General features: G+C 39.0%; 2 protein-coding genes across 2 annotated transcripts; both read right to left on the bottom strand.

Annotated features, from left to right (window-relative positions):
* Positions 1 to 916: 916 nt before the first annotated feature.
* On the bottom strand, positions 917 to 5,260 carry LOC310950620 (uncharacterized protein; the record flags this gene model as incomplete). The annotated part of the gene is made up of 5 exons (XM_083918524.1): positions 917 to 1,915; positions 2,132 to 2,414; positions 3,453 to 3,616; positions 3,820 to 4,102; positions 5,155 to 5,260. The coding sequence occupies 5 exons, from the start codon at positions 5,258 to 5,260 to the stop codon at positions 1,729 to 1,731; spliced, it is 1,023 nt and encodes a 340-aa protein (XP_083774650.1). The 3' UTR covers positions 917 to 1,728.
* Positions 5,261 to 8,919: 3,659 nt separating this feature from the next.
* On the bottom strand, positions 8,920 to 14,238 carry LOC310950619 (uncharacterized protein; the record flags this gene model as incomplete). Its single annotated transcript, XM_083918523.1, has 7 exons — positions 14,039 to 14,238; positions 13,661 to 13,824; positions 12,326 to 12,608; positions 11,959 to 12,122; positions 10,636 to 10,918; positions 10,259 to 10,422; positions 8,920 to 9,206 (listed from the first exon to the last, which is right to left on the bottom strand). Exons 1-7 carry the CDS (start codon positions 14,155 to 14,157, stop codon positions 8,920 to 8,922), a joined length of 1,464 nt encoding a protein of 487 aa, XP_083774649.1. The 5' UTR covers positions 14,158 to 14,238.
* Positions 14,239 to 15,245: the final 1,007 nt, after the last annotated feature.

Raw genomic sequence — 15,245 nt, 5'->3', positions numbered from 1 at the left:
CATAAAACAAGGGCACACGAGGACAGGATTAAATAACTTGTTGTTTAAGACAATTTGGACTGAAAGCCGACTCTGCAGTGACCAAACCTCTCATCAGCAGAAAGAATAAGGGCGAGACTTACCTTTACTGAGTAGCATGTTGTGTGGACAGAGGAGAACTGGTCCAGAGTGCACTTCAGTGATGAGAGTACATTCAATTTATTCGGGTGTGATGGGAAGCATTATGTTCGGCATAGGAGGAAGGATCAATTGGGAGGACTAAGTGTCCTGGCTTGGGGGATGTTTTCTGCAGCAGGAGTTGGGCCTCTTGTACAGCTACGTGGCAGGGTGAATGCAAATGTTTATATGAACCTCCTTTGGCAACATTCAACTAACGATTTCCTGTGGGCGCAGATGTGCTGAAGTCATGCAGACCAAGGGCCTCTACACTTCCTATTAATTCTTGAATCCTATAGCCTATATACCAGAAACATTGTTTAAATCATCGCTTCTGACACAACGGTTACTGTGCTCTAATTCTGCTTACTGTTTTTTTCACAAAATAAAGGTTTTTGCTGAAGTGCCTTGGTTATTTTAAAAAACATGCTAGTACAGCAGTGGTATAGTAAGAGCGGATATTCTATCAAATTCTGAACAAACCAACTGTCTATCACAGACTGCCCTAGCCAGTTGGGAGAAGAGTGAAAACCTGTGTGATCTTGTGATACCACTATGTTTCTGCTTGTTCTCAAGATGTAGGGAATTTGCAGGCCTATCAGCTATACTGTACATATGTTGTTGTTTTTGGTAAGTAGCCTATGCTCTGTTTTTAATAACAAAAATGATACCTATTTGAATAGAGAGCCAATTCAGTCTGTACATAGAAATGAGGAGTGTTATTTGTGCAAAAAAACAACAAACAGATCAGTGGCTTTTAAAAAGTCAAGTTTATGTTGCAAATGTAGTAGATAGTGAATCAAAATTATAAGACAAGTCAAAGAAAAGTTATGACTAAAATGATGACAGACTCCTGCAGCCAATAGAGCTATTTTGCTGCTACTTTCAATGGAAAGTGACAAAGACATGCTCATGATCAAAATCCAGGGAAGACTATGGAGCCCCATTAAAGTCAAAGATTTACATCATGTATAATAAATGTATCAAAAAAGACAAAGCTTTAAATTTACTGTAAACAGTAACCATAATATATCCTTTGTTGACCGGTAGGAACGTCTTCAGACTCCCTTAAAATGCAGTTTTTAAGTTGTTGAGTCAAGGATAATTTCTAAATATGTATGTTAAACATTTAATTATGTGTGCTGTTTATAAATGCTGCAAACTAAATACATTAAGTTATTCCTTTCTTTGTGTGAAAAACATTTTGTCAATTTTGTTTTACCGAAACAACTGCCTACAGCGATCAAAAACTATGCTGTAAATGCAGTCAGAGTAAACAGTAAAAAGTGTTGTGTTATGATGAATGGTAAACTGAATGTAACCGGTTGGAACAAATTAACTGGAACTGGATTGTAGATCATTGTTGCAACAAGTTGCACTTTATGTTAAGTACCTGGTTCTGAAGAAAATCTGTTGTAGAAGGTGGCCTTACAAAGTGTTAAATTTACATTGACAATTTAAATGTGTTATAACTGCATACGGACAAGTATATATTGCCGATAAAAGAATCAGAAACATGCATAGATGGGCTTTAAAATTCAGTGGATATGTGTATGTGGGAATTTTTCAGACTTAGTCACAAGCATATTCAATGGAGTCATCTAATTCCCCACCGGTAGGTAGACCAGTGACTTCTACTTCACACAGTGTCAGGTATTCTGCTCTGCCAGGAATCACAATGTTTATGTAACGACCTTCCATTCCATTACATGCAAAGGTTTTGGACTTCCCAGCACTGATAGATGGGATAACAGCACATCTGATGAAAAAAGAAAACAGAATTATGAGGAAAACTATGTTACCGGACAAAAATGATGAATAGATTACACCAGCAGTTGTATTAAGATACTATTGATGCCATTGTGGTGTACATTTGCTATTGTATTTCTATTCGGAAATTCTGTAGCTATCCAGTCCCGTTTACAAAACCAATGTAATATGTTTAAGCCTATCATATGACAGAAAGTGCGGTTACCTGGGATTAGCATTGCCATTGTCATCAAGGGAATTTCCAATGCGGATCTCAGCATCATTGAGCCTTTTGTGGCAACAATCTTTTCTGTTAGTGATGGTGACAGTATTGATTTTATGCATCTTCAGGAGGTCCAGTCTCCACCATGGTTTTTGATCATTTTTTGTGTGGGTACAGGATCCCTGTGCCCAGTCACTAGCACGATTTCCATCAATGGCCCTTTCAGGGTTTCCATTATGGGCCAGGGAGGATTGAGTTACTTTTCCACCTTTAGCAATATTAGTACCTGAACAAAGTAACAAAATGTGTTATCAATGATTGTTTGATGAAGGCACACAAGAATTACATGTCTTGATCAGACCAAAGCCTCCAAAAAATATCAATTTCTCTTAGAGCCTGCATGTACAGAGCCTAAGCGGATTTTGTTAAGCTTAGTGATGCTGCTATAGGCCTAGTCTGCCGGGAATAATACTGTTCCTGATAACCGGAGCTTCTATCCTCTCTTTCTGTATCATTCGTGTGTCATCAATGCATGTTACTAATTCAACTTCTTCCCCGGAGTTGTTTGTGCTTTGTTGTCTAGCAGGTCTCTGCTGATCGTGGTGGTGCCTTCTGCTGTGGTCCTGTGTGACGCTTCCTGTTGCTATTATTACTATTACTCATATATACTATCGTTAGTCTTGTAAATTATAAAATTTGTAGCTATAAAAACAACATCAGTGGTATTTCCCACTGTATCGCAGCTGTTATTACCGCTACTCTTAATTGATCACATTTACCACTACAATTGTTATTATCATTTGCATATTCTGTCACCTTGGCTGTGCTTGTATCTACTATTCTGCTATATTAACTGCCATAACATATAAGTCATATTCATATTACTATAGCTATTATTATTGTTACTGCTACTTTTGTGGTTCATGCATCCCTGAAAGTGTCTCTGTCTGTCTTTGTCTCTCCCTTTCCATCTGTAAATGTTTTGCTCTCTTTCTCTCTCCTTTTCTTCCTCCCAACCAGTCAAGACAGATGTCCGTCCTCCATAGAGCTGGGTCTGTCTGACGTTCCTGCCTTTTAAAGGGAAGGTTTTTGTTGCCACCATATACTCAACGGTGGAATTGTTGGGTCTATGCAAATCATAAATAAGTCAGAGTGTGGTCTATACCTACTCTGTAAAGTGTCCTGAGATAACTTTTGTTATGAGTTGGCACTGTAAATCATATTGAATTGAATTGAATTGCACAGGCAGTCAGCGTATTTTATTTAACTTTGACTGTGACTGTGCTCAAAATCATCTATTGGACACATTAAATGGTAAAATCACCAGTTGGAGGGGTGGTTCCTGAAGGTTGGCCAGTTACTTCCACCTCACACAGTGTCAGGTATTCTGCTCTGCCAGGAATCACAATGTTTATGTAACGGCCTTCCATTTCATCACATGAAAAGGTTTCAGACTTCCCAGCACTGATAGATGGGATAACAGCACATCTGGTGAAAAAAAAAAAATTGTGAGGAAAACTATGTTACCGGATGAAAAAGATTACACCAGCAGTTGTATTAAGATACTATTGATGTTATTGTGGTGTACATTTTCTATTGTATTTCTATTCGGAAATTCTGTAGCTATCCAGTCCCGTTTACAAAACCAATGTATATGTTTAAGCCTATCATATGACAGAAAGTGCGGTTACCTGGGATTAGCATTGCCATTGTCATCAAGGGAATTTCCAATGCGGATCTCAGCATCATTGAGCCTTTTGTCGCAACAATCTTTTCTGTTAGTGATGGTGACAGTATTGATTTTATGCATCTTCAGGAGGTCCAGTCTCCACCATGGTTTTTGATCGTTTTTTGTGTGGGTACAGGATCCCTGTGCCCAGTCACTAGCACGATTTCCATCAATGGCCCTTTCAGGGTTTCCATTATGGGCCAGGGAGGATTGAGTTACTTTTCCACCTTTAGCAATATTAGTACCTGAACAAAGTAACAAAATGTGTTATCAATGATTGTTTGAAGAAGGCACACAAGTATTACATGTCTTGATCAGACCAAAGCCTCCAAAAAATATCAATTTCTCTTAGAGCCTGCATGTACAGAGCCTAAGCGAATTTTGTTAAGCTTAATGATGCTGCTATAGGCCTAGTCTGCCGGGAATAATACTGTTCCTGATACTCGGAGCTTCTATCCTCTCTTTCTGTATCATTCGTGTGTCATCAATGCATGTTACTAATTCAACTTCTTCCCCGGAGTTGTTTGTGCTTTGTTGTCTAGCAGGTCTCTGCTGATCGTGGTGGTGCCTTCTGCTGTGGTCCTGTGTGACGCTTCCTGTCGCTATTATTACTATTACTCATATATACTATCGTTAGTCTTGTAAATTATAAAATTTGTAGCTATAAAAACAACATCAGTGGTATTTCTCACTGTATCGCAGCTGTTATTACCGCTACTCTTAATTGATCACATTTACCACTATAATTGTTATTATCATTTGCATATTCTGTCACCTTGGCTGTGCTTGTTTCTACTATTCTGCTATATTAACTGCCATAACATATAAGTCATATTCATATTACTATAGCTATTATTATTGTTACTGCTACTTTTGTGGTTCATGCATCCCTGAAAGTGTCTCTGTGTCTGTCTTTGTGTCTGTCTTTGTCTCTCCCTTTCCATCTGTAAATGTTTTGCTCTCTTTCTCTCTCCTTTTCTTCCTCCCAACCAGTCAAGACAGATGTCCGTCCTCCATAGAGCTGGGTCTGTCTGACGTTCCTGCCTTTTAAAGGGAAGGTTTTTGTTGCCACCGTATACTCAACGGTGGAATTGTTGGGTCTATGCAAATCATAAATAAGTCAGAGTGTGGTCTATACCTACTCTGTAAAGTGTCCTGAGATAACTTTTGTTATGAGTTGGCACTGTAAATCATATTGAATTTGATTGACTTGCACAGGCAGTCAGCGTATTTTATTTAACTTTGACTGTGACTGTGCTCAAAATCATCTATTGGACACATTAAATGGTAAAATCACCAGTTGGAGGGGTGGTTCCTGAAGGTTGGCCAGTTACTTCCACCTCACACAGTGTCAGGTATTCTGCTCTGCCAGGAATCACAATGTTTATGAAACGGCCTTCCATTTCATTACATGAAAAGGTTTCGGACTTCCCAGCACTGATAGATGGGATAACAGCACATCTGGTGAGAAAAAAAAAAATTGTGAGGAAAACTATGTTACCGGATGAAAATGATAAAAAAGATTACACCAGCAGTTGTATTAAGATACTATTGATGTTATTGTGGTGTACATTTTCTATTGTATTTCTATTCGGAAATTCTGTAGCTATCCAGTCCCGTTTACAAAACCAATGTAATATGTTTAAGCCTGTCATATGACAGAAAGTGCGGTTACCTGGGATTAGCATTGCCATTGTCATCAAGGGAATTTCCAATGCGGATCTCAGCATCATTGAGCCTTTTGTGGCAACAATCTTTTCTGTTAGTGATCGTGACAGTATTGATTTTATGCATCTTCAGGAGGTCCAGTCTCCACCATGGTTTTTGATCATTTTTTGTGTGGGTACAGGATCCCTGTGCCCAGTCACTAGCACGATTTCCATCAATGGCCCTTTCAGGGTTTCCATTATGGGCCAGGGAGGATTGAGTTACTTTTCCACCTTTAGCAATATTAGTACCTGAACAAAGTAACAAAATGTGTTATCAATGATTGTTTGAAGAAGGCACACAAGTATTACATGTCTTGATCAGACCAAAGCCTCCAAAAAATATCAATTTCTCTTAGAGCCTGCATGTACAGAGCCTAAGCGGAATTTTTTAAGCTTAATGATGCTGCTATAGGCCTAGTTTGCCGGGAATAATACTGTTCCTGATACTCAGAGCTTCTATTCTTTCTTTCTGTATCATTCATGTGTCATCAATGCATGTTACTAATTCAACTTCTTCCCCGGAGTTGTTTGTGCTTTGTTGTCTAGCAGGTCTCTGCTGATCGTGGTGGGGCCTTCTGCTGTGGTCCTGTGTGACGCTTCCTGTTGCTATTATTACTATTACTCATATATACTATCCTTAGTCTTGTAAATTATAAAAATTGTAGCCATAAAAACAACATCAGTGGTATTTCTCACTGTATCGCAGCTGTTATTACCGCTACTCTTAATTGATCACATTTACCACTATAATTGTTATTATCATTTGCATATTCTGTCACCTTGGCTGTGCTTGTTTCTACTATTCTGCTATATTAACTGCCTTAACATATAAGTCATATTCATATTACTATAGCTATTATTATTGTTACTGCTACTTTTGTGGTTCATGCATCCCTGAAAGTGTCTTTGTGTCTGTCTTTGTTTCTCTCTGTCCATCTGTAAATGTTTTGCTCTCTTTCTCTCTCCTTTTCTTCCTCCCCAACCAGTCAAGACAGATGTCCGTCCTACATAGAGCTGGGTCTGTCTGAAGTTCCTGCCTTTTAAAGGGAAGGTTTTTGTTGCCACCGTATACTCAACGGTGGAATTGTTGGGTCTATGCAAATCATAAATAAGTCATAGAATGTGGTCTATACCTACTCTGTAAAGTGTCCTGAGATAACTTTTGTTATGAGTTGGCACTGTAAATCATATTGAATTTAATTGACTTGCACAGGCAGTCAGCGTATTTTATTTAACTTTGACTGTGACTGTGCTCAAAATCATCTATTGGACACATTAAATGGTAAAATCACCAGTTGGAGGGGTGGTTCCTGAAGGTTGGCCAGTTACTTCCACCTCACACAGTGTCAGGTATTCTGCTCTGCCAGGAATCACAATGTTTATGAAACGGCCTTCCATTTCATTACATGAAAAGGTTTCGGACCTCCCAGCACTGATAGATGGGATAACAGCACATCTGGTGAGAAAAAAAAAAATTGTGAGGAAAACTATGTTACCGGATGAAAATGATAAAAAGATTACACCAGCAGTTGTATTAAGATACTATTGATGTTATTGTGGTGTACATTTTCTATTGTATTTCTATTCGGAAATTCTGTAGCTATCCAGTCCCGTTTACAAAACCAATGTAATATGTTTAAGCCTGTCATATGACAGAAAGTGCGGTTACCTGGGATTAGCATTGCCATTGTCATCAAGGGAATTTCCAATGCGGATCTCAGCATCATTGAGCCTTTTGTCGCAACAATCTTTTCTGTTAGTGATGGTGACAGTATTGATTTTATGCATCTTCAGGAGGTCCAGTCTCCACCATGGTTTTTGATCATTTTTTGTGTGGGTACAGGATCCCTGTGCCCAGTCACTAGCACGATTTCCATCAATGGCCCTTTCAGGGTTTCCATTATGGGCCAGGGAGGATTGAGTTACTTTTCCACCTTTAGCAATATTAGTACCTGAACAAAGTAACAAAATGTGTTATCAATGATTGTTTGATGAAGGCACACAAGAATTACATGTCTTGATCAGACCAAAGCCTCCAAAAAATATCAATTTCTCTTAGAGCCTGCATGTACAGAGCCTAAGCGGATTTTGTTAAGCTTAGTGATGCTGCTATAGGCCTAGTCTGCCGGGAATAATACTGTTCCTGATACTCGGAGCTTCTATCCTCTCTTTCTGTATCATTCGTGTGTCATCAATGCATGTTACTAATTCAACTTCTTCCCCGGAGTTGTTTGTGCTTTGTTGTCTAGCAGGTCTCTGCTGATCGTGGTGGTGCCTTCTGCTGTGGTCCTGTGTGACGCTTCCTGTTGCTATTATTACTATTACTCATATATACTATCGTTAGTCTTGTAAATTATAAAATTTGTAGCTATAAAAACAACATCAGTGGTATTTCCCACTGTATCGCAGCTGTTATTACCGCTACTCTTAATTGATCACATTTACCACTATAATTGTTATTATCATTTGCATATTCTGTCACCTTGGCTGTGCTTGTATCTACTATTCTGCTATATTAACTGCCATAACATATAAGTCATATTCATATTACTATAGCTATTATTATTGTTACTGCTACTTTTGTGGTTCATGCATCCCTGAAAGTGTCTCTGTCTGTCTTTGTCTCTCCCTTTCCATCTGTAAATGTTTTGCTCTCTTTCTCTCTCCTTTTCTTCCTCCCAACCAGTCAAGACAGATGTCCGTCCTCCATAGAGCTGGGTCTGTCTGACGTTCCTGCCTTTTAAAGGGAAGGTTTTTGTTGCCACCATATACTCAACGGTGGAATTGTTGGGTCTATGCAAATCATAAATAAGTCAGAGTGTGGTCTATACCTACTCTGTAAAGTGTCCTGAGATAACTTTTGTTATGAGTTGGCACTGTAAATCATATTGAATTGAATTGAATTGCACAGGCAGTCAGCGTATTTTATTTAACTTTGACTGTGACTGTGCTCAAAATCATCTATTGGACACATTAAATGGTAAAATCACCAGTTGGAGGGGTGGTTCCTGAAGGTTGGCCAGTTACTTCCACCTCACACAGTGTCAGGTATTCTGCTCTGCCAGGAATCACAATGTTTATGTAACGGCCTTCCATTTCATTACATGAAAAGGTTTCAGACTTCCCAGCACTGATAGATGGGATAACAGCACATCTGGTGAAAAAAAAAAAATTGTGAGGAAAACTATGTTACCGGATGAAAAAGATTACACCAGCAGTTGTATTAAGATACTATTGATGCCATTGTGGTGTACTTTTTCTATTGTATTTCTATTCGGAAATTCTGTAGCTATCCAGTCCCGTTTACAAAACCAATGTATATGTTTAAGCCTATCATATGACAGAAAGTGCGGTTACCTGGGATTAGCATTGCCATTGTCATCAAGGGAATTTCCAATGCGTATCTCAGCATCATTGAGCCTTTTGTCGCAACAATCTTTTCTGTTAGTGATGGTGACAGTATTGATTTTATGCATCTTCAGGAGGTCCAGTCTCCACCATGGTTTTTGATCATTTTTTGTGTGGGTACAGGATCCCTGTGCCCAGTCACTAGCACGATTTCCATCAATGGCCCTTTCAGGGTTTCCATTATGGGCCAGGGAGGATTGAGTTACTTTTCCACCTTTAGCAATATTAGTACCTGAACAAAGTAACAAAATGTGTTATCAATGATTGTTTGAAGAAGGCACACAAGTATTACATGTCTTGATCAGACCAAAGCCTCCAAAAAATATCAATTTCTCTTAGAGCCTGCATGTACAGAGCCTAAGCGGATTTTGTTAAGCTTAATGATGCTGCTATAGGCCTAGTCTGCCGGGAATAATACTGTTCCTGATACTCGGAGCTTCTATCCTCTCTTTCTATATCATTCGTGTGTCATCAATGCATGTTACTAATTCAACTTCTTCCCCGGAGTTGTTTGTGCTTTGTTGTCTAGCAGGTCTCTGCTGATCGTGGTGGTGCCTTCTGCTGTGGTCCTGTGTGACGCTTCCTGTTGCTATTATTACTATTACTCATATATACTATCGTTAGTCTTGTAAATTATAAAATTTGTAGCTATAAAAACAACATCAGTGGTATTTCTCACTGTATCGCAGCTGTTATTACCGCTACTCTTAATTGATCACATTTACCACTATAATTGTTATTATCATTTGCATATTCTGTCACTTTGGCTGTGCTTGTTTCTACTATTCGGCTATATTAACTGCCATAACATATAAGTCATATTCATATTACTATAGCTATTATTATTGTTACTGCTACTTTTGTGGTTCATGCATCCCTGAAAGTGTCTCTGTGTCTGTCTTTGTGTCTGTCTTTGTCTCTCCCTTTCCATCTGTAAATGTTTTGCTCTCTTTCTCTCTCCTTTTCTTCCTCCCAACCAGTCAAGACAGATGTCCGTCCTCCATAGAGCTGGGTCTGTCTGACGTTCCTGCCTTTTAAAGGGAAGGTTTTTGTTGCCACCGTATACTCAACGGTGGAATTGTTGGGTCTATGCAAATCATAAATAAGTCAGAGTGTGGTCTATACCTACTCTGTAAAGTGTCCTGAGATAACTTTTGTTATGAGTTGGCACTGTAAATCATATTGAATTTAATTGACTTGCACAGGCAGTCAGCGTATTTTATTTAACTTTGACTGTGACTGTGCTCAAAATCATCTATTGGACACATTAAATGGTAAAATCACCAGTTGGAGGGGTGGTTCCTGAAGGTTGGCCAGTTACTTCCACCTCACACAGTGTCAGGTATTCTGCTCTGCCAGGAATCACAATGTTTATGAAACGGCCTTCCATTTCATTACATGAAAAGGTTTCGGACTTCCCAGCACTGATAGATGGGATAACAGCACATCTGGTGAGAAAAAAAAAATTGTGAGGAAAACTATGTTACCGGATGAAAATGATAAAAAGGATTACACCAGCAGTTGTATTAAGATACTATTGATGTTATTGTGGTGTACATTTTCTAGTGTATTTCTATTCGGAAATTCTGTAGCTATCCAGTCCCGTTTACAAAACCAATGTAATATGTTTAAGCCTGTCATATGACAGAAAGTGCGGTTACCTGGGATTAGCATTGCCATTGTCATCAAGGGAATTTCCAATGCGGATCTCAGCATCATTGAGCCTTTTGTGGCAACAATCTTTTCTGTTAGTGATGGTGACAGTATTGATTTTATGCATCTTCAGGAGGTCCAGTCTCCACCATGGTTTTTGATCATTTTTTGTGTGGGTACAGGATCCCTGTGCCCAGTCACTAGCACGATTTCCATCAATGGCCCTTTCAGGGTTTCCATTATGGGCCAGGGAGGATTGAGTTACTTTTCCACCTTTAGCAATATTAGTACCTGAACAAAGTAACAAAATGTGTTATCAATGATTGTTTGATGAAGGCACACAAGAATTACATGTCTTGATCAGACCAAAGCCTCCAAAAAATATCAATTTCTCTTAGAGCCTGCATGTACAGAGCCTAAGCGGATTTTGTTAAGCTTAATGATGCTGCTATAGGCCTAGTCTGCCGGGAATAATACTGTTCCTGATACTCGGAGCTTCTATCCTCTCTTTCTGTATCATTCGTGTGTCATCAATGCATGTTACTAATTCAACTTCTTCCCCGGAGTTGTTTGTGCTTTGTTGTCTAGCAGATCTCTGCTGATTGTGGTGGTGCCTTCTGCTGTGGTCCTGTGTGACGCTTCCTGTTGCTTTTATTACTATTACTCATATATACTATCGTTAGTCTTGTAAATTATAAAATTTGTAGCTATAAAAACAACATCAGTGGTATTTCCCACTGTATCGCAGCTGTTATTACCGCTACTCTTAATTGATCACATTTACCACTATAATTGTTATTATCATTTGCATATTCTGTCACCTTGGCTGTGCTTGTTTCTACTATTCTGCTATATTAACTGCCATAACATATAAGTCATATTCATATTACTATAGCTATTATTATTGTTACTGCTACTTTTGTGGTTCATGCATCCCTGAAAGTGTCTCTGTGTCTGTCTTTGTCTCTCCCTTTCCATCTGTAAATGTTTTGCTCTCTTTCTCTCTCCTTTTCTTCCTCCCAACCAGTCAAGACAGATGTCCGTCCTCCATAGAGCTGGGTCTGTCTGACGTTCCTGCCTTTTAAAGGGAAGGTTTTTGTTGCCACCATATACTCAACGGTGGAATTGTTGGGTCTATGCAAATCATAAATAAGTCAGAGTGTGGTCTATACCTACTCTGTAAAGTGTCCTGAGATAACTTTTGTTATGAGTTGGCACTGTAAATCATATTGAATTGAATTGAATTGCACAGGCAGTCAGCGTATTTTATTTAACTTTGACTGTGACTGTGCTCAAAATCATCTATTGGACACATTAAATGGTAAAATCACCAGTTGAAGGGGTGGTTCCTGAAGGTTGGCCAGTTACTTCCACCTCACACAGTGTCAGGTATTCTGCTCTGCCAGGAATCACAATGTTTATGTAACGGCCTTCCATTTCATTACATGAAAAGGTTTCAGACTTCCCAGCACTGATAGATGGGATAACAGCACATCTGGTGAAAAAAAAAAAATTGTGAGGAAAACTATGTTACCGGATGAAAAAGATTACACCAGCAGTTGTATTAAGATACTATTGATGCCATTGTGGTGTACTTTTTCTATTGTATTTCTATTCGGAAATTCTGTAGCTATCCAGTCCCGTTTACAAAACCAATGTATATGTTTAAGCCTATCATATGACAGAAAGTGCGGTTACCTGGGATTAGCATTGCCATTGTCATCAAGGGAATTTCCAATGCGGATCTCAGCATCATTGAGCCTTTTGTGGCAACAATCTTTTCTGTTAGTGATGGTGACAGTATTGATTTTATGCATCTTCAGGAGGTCCAGTCTCCACCATGGTTTTTGATCATTTTTTGTGTGGGTACAGGATCCCTGTGCCCAGTCACTAGCACGATTTCCATCAATGGCCCTTTCAGGGTTTCCATTATGGGCCAGGGAGGATTGAGTTACTTTTCCACCTTTAGCAATATTAGTACCTGAACAAAGTAACAAAATGTGTTATCAATGATTGTTTGAAGAAGGCACACAAGTATTACATGTCTTGATCAGACCAAAGCCTCCAAAAAATATCAATTTCTCTTAGAGCCTGCATGTACAGAGCCTAAGCGGATTTTGTTAAGCTTAATGATGCTGCTATAGGCCTAGTCTGCCGGGAATAATACTGTTCCTGATACTCGGAGCTTCTATCCTCTCTTTCTGTATCATTCGTGTGTCATCAATGCATGTTACTAATTCAACTTCTTCCCCGGAGTTGTTTGTGCTTTGTTGTCTAGCAGGTCTCTGCTGATCGTGGTGGTGCCTTCTGCTGTGGTCCTGTGTGACGCTTCCTGTTGCTATTATTACTATTACTCATATATACTATCGTTAGTCTTATAAATTATAAAATTTGTAGCTATAAAAACAACATCAGTGGTATTTCTCACTGTATCGCAGCTGTTATTACCGCTACTCTTAATTGATCACATTTACCACTATAATTGTTATTATCATTTGCATATTCTGTCACCTTGGCTGTGCTTGTTTCTACTATTCTGCTATATTAACTGCCATAACATATAAGTCATATTCATATTACTATAGCTATTATTATTGTTACTGCTACTTTTGTGGTTCATGCATCCCTGAAAGTGTCTCTGTGTCTGTCTTTGTGTCTGTCTTTGTCTCTCCCTTTCCATCTGTAAATGTTTTGCTCTCTTTCTCTCTCCTTTTCTTCCTCCCAACCAGTCAAGACAGATGTCCGTCCTCCATAAAGCTGGGTCTGTCTGACGTTCCTGCCTTTTAAAGGGAAGGTTTTTGTTGCCACCGTATACTCAACGGTGGAATTGTTGGGTCTATGCAAATCATAAATAAGTCAGAGTGTGGTCTATACCTACTCTGTAAAGTGTCCTGAGATAACTTTTGTTATGAGTTGGCACTGTAAATCATATTGAATTTAATTGACTTGCACAGGCAGTCAGCGTATTTTATTTAACTTTGACTGTGACTGTGCTCAAAATCATCTATTGGACACATTAAATGGTAAAATCACCAGTTGGAGGGGTGGTTCCTGAAGGTTGGCCAGTTACTTCCACCTCACACAGTGTCAGGTATTCTGCTCTGCCAGGAATCACAATGTTTATGAAACGGCCTTCCATTTCATTACATGAAAAGGTTTCGGACTTCCCAGCACTGATAGATGGGATAACAGCACATCTGGTGAGAAAAAAAAAAATTGTGAGGAAAACTATGTTACCGGATGAAAATGATAAAAAAGATTACACCAGCAGTTGTATTAAGATACTATTGATGTTATTGTGGTGTACATTTTCTATTGTATTTCTATTCGGAAATTCTGTAGCTATCCATTCCCGTTTACAAAACCAATGTAATATGTTTAAGCCTGTCATATGACAGAAAGTGAGGTTACCTGGGATTAGCATTGCCATTGTCATCAAGGGAATTTCCAATGCGGATCTCAGCATCATTGAGCCTTTTGTGGCAACAATCTTTTCTGTTAGTGATGGTGACAGTATTGATTTTATGCATCTTCAGGAGGTCCAGTCTCCACCATGGTTTTTGATCATTTTTTGTGTGGGTACAGGATCCCTGTGCCCAGTCACTAGCACGATTTCCATCAATGGCCCTTTTAGGGTTTCCATTATGGGCCAGGGAGGATTGAGTTACTTTTCCACCTTTAGCAATATTAGTACCTGAACAAAGTAACAAAATGTGTTATCAATGATTGTTTGATGAAGGCACACAAGAATTACATGTCTTGATCAGACCAAAGCCTCCAAAAAATATCAATTTCTCTTAGAGCCTGCATGTACAGAGCCTAAGCGGATTTTGTTAAGCTTAATGATGCTGCTATAGGCCTAGTCTGCCGGGAATAATACTGTTCCTGATACTCGGAGCTTCTATCCTCTCTTTCTGTATCATTCGTGTGTCATCAATGCATGTTACTAATTCAACTTCTTCCCCGGAGTTGTTTGTGCTTTGTTGTCTAGCAGGTCTCTGCTGATCGTGGTGGTGCCTTCTGCTGTGGTCCTGTGTGACGCTTCCTGTTGCTATTATTACTATTACTCATATATACTATCGTTAGTCTTGTAAATTATAAAATTTGTAGCTATAAAAACAACATCAGTGGTATTTCCCACTGTATCGCAGCTGTTATTACCGCTACTCTTAATTGATCACATTTACCACTATAATTGTTATTATCATTTGCATATTCTGTTACCTTGGCTGTGCTTGTTTCTACTATTCTGCTATATTAACTGCCATAACATATAAGTCATATTCATATTACTATAGCTATCATTATTGTTACTGCTACTTTTGTGGTTCATGCATCCCTGAAAGTGTCTTTGTGTCTGTCTTTGTCTCTCCCTTTCCATCTGTAAATGTTTTGCTCTCTTTCTCTCTCCTTTTCTTCCTCCCAACTAGTCAAGACAGATGTCCGTCCTCCATAGAGCTGGGTCTGTCTGACGTTCCTGCCTTTTAAAGGGAAGGTTTTTGTTGCCACCGTATACTCAACGGTGGAATTGTTGGGTCTATGCAAATCATAAATAAGTCAGAGTGTGGTCTATACCTACTCTGTAAAGTGTCCTGAGATAACTTTTGTTATGAGTTGG

This window comes from Echiichthys vipera, assembly GCF_963691815.1.
Source record: "Echiichthys vipera genome assembly, chromosome: 8".
NCBI lineage: Eukaryota > Metazoa > Chordata > Actinopteri > Perciformes > Trachinidae > Echiichthys > Echiichthys vipera.
This window is presented reverse-complemented; position numbering and strand designations above follow the sequence as displayed.